The following is a 12,058-nucleotide window of genomic DNA, read 5'->3' on the forward strand; positions in this document are numbered from 1 at the left end:
TAGCAATGTAACTTTTAGCAATGCAGAAATGTAATCTTGCCAATCTCCATTATGTCCCCATAACTTGTGGTGCAGCAGGAATTTAAAGTAGCTAGAGTTGTAGATTTACAGATTGTTCACCGAACAACCCGGGAACACCCCGGGAACTAGAACAACCCGGGAACACCCCGGGAACTAGAACAACCCGGGAAACTAGACAAAACCTGCAGGTGACCATGACTGTTTTGTTTCGCCAAGGCAGCAGCTACTCTTCCTGGGGTTCAGTAACATTGAGGCTATTAAATATACCATTTTAAATATTACATGACATTACATGTGATAACACGTTACCCCAATACACCATTTTAGCTTTGAAAAACTATACAGATAAATAAGAAAACATCACATCGACTCTCCTCTTTCTAAAAGAGCTAATCTAATGAAGAAACATGGAAAAGGTACTTTAATTGCTTTTGTATTGAAGGGAGTATTTTATAGCGCTACTCCACTATCACATGCAACACAACATCCATGTGTACCTGTTTGTAGAGTGCAGGTCTTATCATGTGTATGTGTGTCTGTGCCTGTGTGTGTCTCTTCACAGTCCCCATTGTTCCATAAGGTGTATTTTTATCTTTAAAAAAAAATGATAATCTTATTCTACTGCTTGCATCAGTTACCTAATGTGGAATAGAGTTCCATGTAGCCATGGCTCTATTTAGTACTGTGCGACTCCCATAGTCTGTTTTTGACTTTTTTGTGAAGAGACCTTTGGTGGCATGTCTTGTGAGGTATGCATGGGTGTCTGAGCTGTGTGCTAGTAGTTTAAACAGACACATCGGTGCATTCACCATGTCAACACATCTTACAAAAACAAGTAGTGATGAAGTCAAACTCTCCTCCACTTTGAGCCATGAGAGATTTACATGCATGTTATTCATATTAGCTCTGTTTGTGATAAGGTGCAAACCATAACGCAAAATATGCTGATTTCAAAGCTAGTATAGTGGGTTCGATTCCTGGGACAACCTGTACGTAAAAATGTATGCACGCATGACTGTAAGTCGCTTTTGATAAAAGCAGCTGCTAAATAGCATATATCATTGTGTTTACAAAGCGTTCCAACTGAAATAATATTGAACTTATCAGATGTTAATGTAACATCTGTAAAATGTTGTTGTAGCATAATTAAGATGAATTCCATGTGTTCTGTCCATTCGTGCATGCATATCTAAGCGTGAATGTGTTTGTGCTTGTTTGTGTGTGCATGTGTTTGTGTGTGTGTGGGTGTTTGCTTACGTGTGAGTATCATTGGGGTTCAGGCTTATCGCGTTGTGCACTGAGCGGTGTGCTGCTGCGGAGGAATTGTAATTGGTTGGATGGATAAACCCGTAAACTAAAGGCGCCTCGTGAATTGTTTTTATGCTAGATTCCATTAAGCAACAAGATTGTTTTAATTACACTCAGACTGTGTTCCATATGCTACCCTAATTCCTATATAGTGCACCTCTTTTGATAGAGTGCCATTTGGGATGCGGACCCAACAGTCTCTGTACATAACAGACGACGTTTCTAAATAGACTGCTGAATGTACTGGAGGAGAAGTTATTCAATAAATATTCAATAAACTCCCTACAAAAAAAGCACTGAATGTGAAAGTGTAAGAGGAATAAAAATTCCACCCTCCTGTGTCCAGTGAGATAGAAACTCGTTTTGACGCAGCTTGCCGGGCCAAGCTCTCTCGGGCCTCTCTGCCGTCCGAGGCATGTGTCTGGAACTAGCACCACATGGTCCGGCTTGTCAGAACAAAAACACTGTAATTGAAAATGCCATCATTTCTCAGCCGAGAGAGAGAGAGTTGAGCAAAGTTCACACACACCTGCAAGCACGCATGCATGCACACGCACACACACACACACACACACACACATGTTTGTTACGACATCCTTCTGCTTCTTAAGAAGTTACTAAGCAGACCTAGGTGTCATAGTTTGCACACTAACCAGTTCCTAGTTAGGACGCGGTGTTAATCAGTGCACCTGAGCTTTCTGCATTGAATACATGTGCAATGACTCAGGCAGTCTCAATCTGTTTGCAGTCACACACGTTATCACTCATGTTCATCTTGAAATCAAATCAAATCAAATGGATTTATATAGACCTTCGTACATCAGCTGATATCTCAAAGTGCTGTACAGACACCCAGCCTAAAACCCCAAACAGCAAGCAATGCAGGTGTAGAAGCACGGTGGCTAGGAACAACTTCCTAGAAAGGCCAAAACCTAGGAAGAAACCTAGAGAGGAACCAGGCTATGAGGGGTGGTCAGTCCTCTTTGGCTGTGCCGGGTGGAGATTATAACAGAACATGGCCAAGATGTTCAAATGTTCATAAATGACCAGCATGGTCAAATAATAAGGCTTTCTAAATCTCACATTATCACGTCTGGTACTTCAACAGTAAACAAAAATCTACACAGGTAAACAAAGTGATCTTGAAAACGAGATGGTGCATCTCAAGAGATTTCATCCTGCTAAATGTCAAATCAAAATGCATAAATTGATGACTGTAGGTTGTATTATATCTTATGTGTTCACATTTGAGTCATTAGCAGACTGTCTTATCCAGACTGATTTACAAATCAGACTGTCATATCTTGCTGCATGCCCTCCTGTATGCACATAAGCCCGAATCCTGTAACTTGAGAATGACACATGCTAAGGTGTGGATGTCCTTGATGATCTTGATATTCTAGTGAATATGTCTACTCTCTAACAATCAAATATACTCTAACTGCAAATACACTCTTTTCCTACACTGCGGAGTCTTTTCTGTCTTCCGGCATCAGGGAGGAATAATCATATGGTGATTGCAAACTCAACAGAGAGTTTGATGTGTAATAGAATGGGTAATTTCCTACAATCCCCCCTCGGGTAGTCAGATAGGCAGACAGCAGAATACTTCGGTGGAGAGGAAATGCATGCAGCGCACTCTAACAGAGCCCTGTGATAGGAGGTTATCGCCTGAATAATTGTTTCTTGTACAAACGTGTATTAAAGTTATCGCGGTGCCCCCTGACTATAGGATTGGCTGCTCATTTTGACCGTGTGAATTGACATTAGTAACCAGCCTGTAAATTATGATACAATCCCACACACATTATCTCTCATAAACATAACCCCCACCCTTTCTCTCTCGCTTTTCCTCCCCCACCTCATTCTACCACTTTTCTCTTCCCCCTCTCTCTCTTGCTCGTTGCTATTACCCTATCCCTCTCTTCTGCCCCCACATCTCACTCTCGGTCTCTCTCTCTCCCTCACGCTCTTTACCTTGCCTCATTTCCTCCCTCCCTCTCCCTCCCTCTTTCCCTCTCCCCTTTCCTTCTCCCCCACTCTTTCCCTCTCCCCTTTCCTTCTCCCTATTCCCCCACTCTTTTTAATCCCCCCCGACCCTCTCTCTACCTCCTTTTTCTCTCCTCAGAGTGTAACTGCAGTGGGCAAGCGGATGCATGTGTGTTCGATGCGGAGCAGTACCGTAGCACAGGGAGTGGGGGGCGCTGTGTGGACTGTAGGGACCACACTGACGGACCGCACTGTGAACGCTGCAAAGAGAACCACTACCGACGGTCACCACAGGACCTCTGCCGCCCCTGCGACTGTAACACCATAGGTAAAACCATCTATTTTAGACTGTTTCATGTACATGAATTCACTCAATCAATGTTTCGTTCATTGTCATTCCTTAATTCTTATTCAATCAGTTCACTGTAACTTGTTATCGATCTTTAAAGAGCAACTGTACCCCGCGAAAGCTACTGCTGTGGTTGAAAACGGCCTATGTGTCATCGATATGAGTCAGAAATGCTTCATTCTAGTGTAAAAATTGGTAACACTTTACATTAAGTTGCCTTTATTACTATGTAACTAAAACCATAATAACTGTGTTAACAACACATTACTTACATAGGTTTTTGCTATGTAATAGCATGGTAATAGGGTTTGCGGAATCTGTTATTAAACACTTTACACATTCACTTGCTGAAGGTTATTCCACATGTGTCACTACTGATGTTATTACACATTCTATTGTTCCACTATGTAACTCGTGTTTTTGTAATTACACATTTGTAAGTCATCTGTGAATTGCCATGTCAATAACTACCACTACCATTGAATGCACATGTAATACCAGGGTTGATAAATAGGCTAGGACCTGGCAACATCCATTGTAACAAGGCACACGCTTTCAATTACTGCCAGCAATTCTTATTTAGTTTATTTCTGTGATTTCTATGTTAGAACATTGTGGTTACATAGGACATACTTGTAATTATACAGCAACTTAATGTATCTTGAAACCTAGTTGGGTATAACCTTTAGGAGATGGGAGAACATTAGGTTTAACCCTTTCAGTTACATTTTACTTACAATGTAACAATATTTAAAAACCAACTCTGTCATTACAGTGTTGCTACAAAGGGATATACATGAATTTACGATGTGCTTACAGGAGCAAGCGACTTCATTTAAAGTGAAGTGACATTTGAATTACTTTGTCGTTAAAAGGTAACAACCTTTGCAGACAATTGGCTAACCAGGAGAAATAAGGATACAGGATCTTTTTTTATTCATATTCACACTATTCAAATTCAATTCCCCATTTTAGACTCAAAGCAATAACTATTTTAGTTCGTCATATGTACTAATGGTAAAGCTAGCTAGCATTTCCCCATTATTCACTAATGTAATTAGCTAGCTAGCTAGCCAGTGGCAGTTCAGCTAAACCGAAAGGGTATGGCAAAGTGGAGAATTTTGCATTTCTACACTATTTAAAACAATTTAAAATGCTATTTGGAGAACAGCAAAAGCGAACAATAATGCAATATTAGGTTTAAAGGAATGTGGAACAGCACATATAATGTCAACTGCTGCTCAACCTCATCATAGACTGACTGATTTACTTGTGGAGGGGCACATACAGTGCAACGTGAAATAGATGCATAATAAACATTATCAAGTCACAAGGCCAACTTGAAGTTTCGACATCCATAGGTTTCAAGTAGAATAGTTTTTTTAAACAATAAAATTGCACCACTATCGTCACATTTTCAGACTAATGTAAAATAGGCTACTATTCCTAATGTGATGAGAAGATTGCATAGTCATAATTTAGGCTGATAACATAACTCAATCACTGTTAGCGAAACAGACTGTTGCCTGAGTACGTAGTGAAATAGAGGAGGCCTAATCAGAAACTTTTCTTGTCCTTTCTTTGCACAGGAAAATGTTTGCCTTTTATAAACACAGTTCATACAATTCTACTACACTTTATATGACTGGACACATAAGCAACATGTTTTTAATACGACACAAATCAGTAGCCTACTCTGCTGACACTGACAAACAGATCAATATAAACAACCTTGGCTTGGATGCAACCCTCTAATCTAGGCCTTCGAAAAGGGGAGACACAAATTGGAGGAGGAAATAATTGTTCCCCAAAAAACTTTCCAGTGGTACTGATCCAATGACAGAGATGGTAAATATGCATGTACTTACCAGGGATATGGCCGTTGCTCTCCGCTGGTGCCCATAAGATTCTGTTCACTCAATTGGGAGATGACCATTTCACAACACTCGCATTAAACATCTGCTAACTGTTTGTATGTGACCAATGACATTTAATTTAGTTTTATTTGAACATTTTGATAACTAGAGACTAGACCTGGGCAGAGAATAATGTTATTTTGTAGTTTCTTTGAAAATACCAACTTTTCAAATATTTGAGGTAGTTGAATGTAGAGAATCAACTAAAGGCAACTATTGTCAACTATTTCCTTTGATATTCAATTACATCTCAATTTACATAATATTTGAAAGTATTTTGAATATCTCTCAGACAAAATATAACATTTGAAGGTATGTGAATATGTGCAAGTTATTTAAAAACAAACCAAAATATTTATTTGATGGCTACCAAATGTTTGATGAACCAAAAACTAGAAGAGTTAGCTAAATTACTATGGATTTTCTTCCCCTGGTTGACACAGACATGCTCAGGAAAGTGATAGCTCAACTTAAACCTTCTACCTGCCTTCTCGATCCTATCCCCACCACCTTCTTCAAAACAGTTTTAATTGCATATCTGAAGAAGTGCAAGCTATTGTTAATAACTCCCTGTTCACAGGAACTTTCCCCACTGCACTAAAAACTGCTATGGAGAAACCACTTCTTAATTTTTGGCCAATCTCCAACTGTAATGACGTTAGTCTGTTGAAGGAAGAGAGTCGGACCGAAATGCAGCGTGTTGGTTACTCATGACTTTAATAAATGAAGAACGTAACATGAAATAACTCATAAATACAAAACAACAAACAGAATGTGAAACTTATTACAGCCTATCTGGTGAACATTACACAAAGACAGGAACAATCACCCACAAAATACAAAGCGAAACCAGGCTGCCTAAATACGGTTCCCAATCAGAGACAACGAGAATCACCTGACTCTGATTGAGAATCGCCTCAGGCAGCCAAGCCTATACAACACCCCTAAACAGCCGTGATCCCAAATACTACAAACCCCAATACGAAAAGCAACATATAAACCCATATCACACCCTGGCCTACCCAAACATATAACAAAAACATTATGGAGACATTGGTTTTCAAACAGCTAACTTTTTCTAAAGTGCAAACTATATTTTTGAAAAATTACAATCTGGCTTTCCACAAATTTAAAACTAGTTATCCCAGGTCTACTAGAGACATTTTCTTTCTTGTCTCTTTTCAGCAATAGCCACTTACTTTCTAAACTATGTTTTTACAATGATGGTATTTTTAATTATTGCGATATGCCTAGGTCTATTTAACTGCTTTTCAGTGACCACAACTCAAAAATCAGCTACACTATACAGTGCATTCGTAAAAGTATTCTGACTTAAAAGTATTCAGAGTGTTCTTCTGTTTTTCCACATTTTGTTACGTTACAGCCTTATTCTACAATGGATTAAATTAATTGTTTTCCTCATCAGTATACACACAATACCCCATAATGACAAAGCAAAAACAGGTTTTTATACATTTTTGCAAATGTATTAAAAATAAAAAACTGAAATACCTTATTAACATAAGCGTTTAGACCATTTCCTATGAGACTCAAAATTGAGCTCAGGTGAATCCTGTTTCCTTTGATCATCCTTGAGATGTTTCTGCAACTTGATTGGAGTCCATGATTTGGAAAGGCACACACCTGTCTACATCAAGTCTCACAGTTGACAGTGCATGTCAGAGCAAAAACCAAGCTGAGGTAGTCAGGATCAAGGGATCCTTGATGAAAACCTGCTCCAGAGCGCTCAGGACCTCAGACTGGGGCAAAGGTTCACCTCCCAACAGGAAAACAATCCTAAGCACACAGCAAAGACAATACAGGAGTAGCTTCGGGACAAGTCTCTGAATGTCCTTGAGTAGCCCAGCCAGAGCCCGGACTTGAACCCAATTGAACAATCATGGAGAGATCTGAAAATAGCTATTCAGTGACACTTCCCATCAAACATGACAGAGCTTGAGAGGATCAGTAGAGAAGAATGGGAGACACTCCCAATTACAGGTGTGCCAAGCTTGTAGCATCATACCCAAGAAGACTCAAGGCTGTCGTCGCTGCCTAAGGTGTCACGACTAGTCAAGGTGAGTGGAATCAGGCGCAGAGAGCAAATAATGAATAAAGGTTTATTCTCCGGTGAACGACAATAAACACGGACAACCCAAAAATACAAACAGGGTGAAAAATATCCAAAACAGGAAATAAACAGACAAACCGGAGAAATAAAACACAAAAACACCGACAGACGAAACGAAATGTCAAAAACAAACAATCCCGCACAAAACAAGGGCGGGACACCCTACATATTATATAGATACTAATTAACTAACACACAGGTGAAAACAATCAGACAAAACCAACAGATAACCGAAAAGGGATCGGTAGTGGCTAATAGGACGGTGACGACGACCGCCGAGCACAGCCTGAACGGGCAGGAGAGCCAACCTCGGCGGAAGTCGTGACATAAGGTGCTTCAACAAAGTAATGAGTAAAGGGTCTTAATATTTATGTAAATGTAATATTCAAGTTTTTTGACGTGCAAAAATGTCTAAAAACCTGTTTTTGTTTTGTCATTATGGGGTATTGTGATTGATGAGTGGAAAATAACATTTCATCAATTTTAGAATAAGGCTGTAACAAAATGTGCAAAAAGTCAAGGGGTCTGAATACTTTCCGGGTGCAGTGTATATACAAATGTATGTGGACCCACCTTCAAATAACTGGATTTGGCTATTTCAGCCACCCCTGTTGCTGACAGGTATATAAAATCAAGCACACAGCCATGCAATATCCATAGAGAAGCAGTAGTCTTTCCTCGGTTGCACCACTCACTACCAAGTAGTAGTGAGTGTAGTGAGTGTAGTAGTGTGCTCGGCCATGGAAGCAACGTCAGCACAACTACTGCTCGTTGGGAGAGTCATGAAATGGGTTTCCATGGCCGAGCAGCCGCACGCAAGCCTAAGATCACCATGTACAATGCCAGGCGTTGGCTGGAGTGGTATAAAGCTTGTCACCTTTGGACTCTGGAAACGTGTTCTCTGAAGTGATGAATCACGTTTCACCATCTGGCAGTCCACAAATGACTAATTTGGGTTTGTTGGATGCCAGGAGAACACCACCTACCCGAGTGCATAGTGCCAACTGTAAAGATTGGTGGAAGAGAAATAATAGTCTGGGGCTGTTTTTCATGCTTCGGGCTTGGTCCCTTAGGTCCGGTGAAGGTTCATATTCTTTCTTTGCTTTTGCACTTTTTACCCCTTTTTCGTGACTTCAGATTGGCGGTTACAGTCTTGTCTCATTTCTGCAAGCCAACAGCACCAATGTGTCAGAAGCAACACCGTACAACCGGCGACCAGAGTCAGCGTGCACGCACCCAGCCCACCACAAGGAGTCGCTAAAGCGCGATGGGACAGGGGCATCCTGGCCGGTCAAACCCTCCCCAAACCCGAACAACGCTGGATGCGTCACAGCCTGGGATTGAACATGGCCTTAGACCGTCCATACAGAAATGGTTTGTTGAGATCGGTGTGGAGGAACTTGGCCTGCACAGATCTGACCTTAACCCCATCGAACACCTTTGGGATGATTTGGAACACCGACTGCAAGCCATCCTTAAACGTCCAACATCAGTGCCCTACCTCAATAATGCTCTTGAATGGAAGCAAGTCCAAGAAGAGTCGAGGCTGTTACAGTAGCAAAGGGGGAGACCAACTTCTTAATAATGCCCATGATTTTGGAATGAGATGTTTGACGAGCAGGTGTCCACATTAATTTGGTCATGTAATGTATTTGGTAGGCTATTTGCCGCGCACGCTTCGCAAGTACACAATCCATAGCTAATTTGTTTTTAAAGCTAATGATCCACTGTGGCCAAATTATGCTCTCTGCTGTAGTATTTTGAATTATATTATTTATTTCTGTACAGGAATGAGTAATTATATAGATAAGTTTGGCAAATGTATTTAAACTGAACAATAATATAAATGCAACATACAACATTGTCAAAGATTTTCTCGAGTTAAATTCATTAGGCCCTAATCTACGAATTTCACCTGACTAGGAATACAGATATGCATCTGATGGTCTCAGATACCTTTCAAAAAAGATAGTGTGTATCAGAAAACCAGTATCAGTATCTGGTTTGACCTCCATTTGCCTTATAAAGCGCGACCCATCTCCTTCACATAGGGTTGATCCGGCTGTTGATTGTGGCCTGTGGAATGTTGTCCCACTCCTCTTCAATGGCTGGATATTGGCAGGAACTGGAACACGCTTTTGGACATGTCCATCCAGAGCATCCCAAACATGCTCAATGGGGAACGTGTCTAGTGAGAATGCAGGGCATTGGAGAACTGGAACATTTTCAGCTTACAGGAATTGTGTACAGATCCTTGAAACATGGGGCCGTGCGTTTTCATGCTGAAACATGAGGTAATGGCAGCTGCTGAATGGCACGACAATGGGCCTCAGGATCTCAAATTGCCATCAATAAAATGCAGTGGTGTTCATTGTCCGTAGCTTATGCCTGCCCATACCATAAACCCACTGCCACCACAGTCACCATGGCACTCTGGTCACAACAGTGACATCAGCAAACCACTCGCCCAAACGCTGTCTCCCATCTGTCTGGTACAGTTGAAACCGGTATTCAGCCGTGAAGAGCACACTTCTCCAGCATGCCATTGGCAATCGAAGGCCAAGACCCTGGTGACGATGACGAGCATGCAGATGAGCTTCCCTGAGACTGTTTTTGACAGTTTGTGCAAAAAATATTTTATTGTGCAAATCCACAGTTTCATCAGCTGTCCAGTGGCTGGTCTCATACGATCCCACAGGTGGTCTGCGGTTGTGAAGACGTACTGCCAAATACTCTAAAACGACATTGGAGGCAGCTTATGATAGAGAAACGAGGATTCAATTCTCTGGCAACAGGTCTGGTGGACATTCCTGCAGTCAGCATGCCATTTGTACACTCCCTCAATACTTGAGAGCTCTGTGGCATTATGTTGGGTGACAAAACTTCACATTTTATAGTTGCTTTTTTTCCCCCCACCACAAGGTGCACTTGTGTAATGACCATGTTGAATCATCTTCTTGATATGCCACACCTGTCAGGTGGATGGATTTTCTTGGCAAATGAGAAATGCTTAGGGATGTAAAACACATTTCTGCACATTTTTGAGAAATTGGCTACCTGTGTGTGGAACTTTTCTGGGATCTTTTATTTCAGCTCATGAAACATGGGACCAACACTTTACATGTTGTGTTTATATTTTTGTTGATGGTAGTTATTTCCGGTCGACTTTGTTGACGCCATATGGTTGCTTCTGTCTGTCTACTTGTTTTTTTTCTACGTAGGCCAACTGTCCATATAATCATTCCATTGCTGATGATGTCTGTCATTGTGTATTGAATCATGCCCATGCTTCTTGATATTATTAAAGATTGTTATATTGTAAGAACAATGTAACTATAACGGTTAAACCTAATGTTCTCCTGTCTAGTCATTTATCCTGGATAGCCTATTGTCTGCAAAGGTTGTTACATTGTAACTACAAAGCAATGATTCAAGTTATACCCTACTGGGTTTCAAGATACATTAACTACTCAACTCAATCATCAAGTTTGCGGACAACATTACAGTGGTAGGCTTGATTACCAACAACGACGAGACGGCCTACAGGGAGGAGGTATATGGTGTCAGGAGAATAACCTCACACTCAACGTCAACAAAACAAAGGAGATGATCGTGGAAACAGCAGAGGGAGCACCCCTCTATCCACATCAACGAGACAGTAGTGGAGAGGGTAGTAAGTTTTAAGTTCCTCGGCGTACACATCACTGAATTGGTCCACCCACACAGACAGCGTTGTGAAGAAGGCGCAGCAGCGCCTCTTCAACCTCAGGAGGCTGAAGAAATTTGGCTTGTCACCAAAAGCACTCACAAACTTTTACAGATGCACAATCGAGAGCATCCTGTCGGGCTGTATCACCGCCTGGTACAGCAACTGCTCCGCCCACAAACACAAGGCTCTCCAGAGGGTAGTGAGATATGCCCAACGCATCACCGGGGGCAAACTACCTGCCCTCCAGGACACCTACACCACCCGATGTCACAGGAAGGCCATAAAGATCATCAAAGACAACAACCACCCGAGCCACTGCCTGTTCACCCCGCTATCATCCAGAAGGCGAGGTCAGTACAGGTGCTTCAAAGCAGGGACCGAGAGACTGAAAAACAGCTTCTATCTCAAGGCCATCAGTCTGTTAAACAGCCACCACTAACATTGAGTGGCTGCTGCCAACATACTGACTCAACTCCAGCCACTTTAACAATGGAAATTGATGTAAAAAATGTATCACTAGCCACTTTAAACAATGCCACTTAATATAATGTTTACATACCCTACATTACTCATTTCATATGTATATACTGTACTCAATACCATCTACTGCATCTTGCCTATGCCGTTCTGTACCA

The 12,058-nt window shown here is 41.4% G+C and overlaps 1 protein-coding gene across 1 annotated transcript in view; it reads left to right on the forward strand.

Annotated features, from left to right (window-relative positions):
• Positions 1-12,058, forward strand: part of lamc3 (laminin, gamma 3) — a 270,427-nt gene that overhangs the window by 106,512 nt on the left and 151,857 nt on the right. The window contains exon 5 of the mRNA XM_046317609.1: positions 3,458-3,646. Coding sequence (XP_046173565.1) covers positions 3,458-3,646 — 189 coding nt within the window. The remainder of the gene's footprint in view (positions 1-3,457; positions 3,647-12,058) is intronic.

This window comes from Oncorhynchus gorbuscha, linkage group LG20 (assembly GCF_021184085.1).
Source record: "Oncorhynchus gorbuscha isolate QuinsamMale2020 ecotype Even-year linkage group LG20, OgorEven_v1.0, whole genome shotgun sequence".
Lineage (NCBI taxonomy): Eukaryota > Metazoa > Chordata > Actinopteri > Salmoniformes > Salmonidae > Oncorhynchus > Oncorhynchus gorbuscha.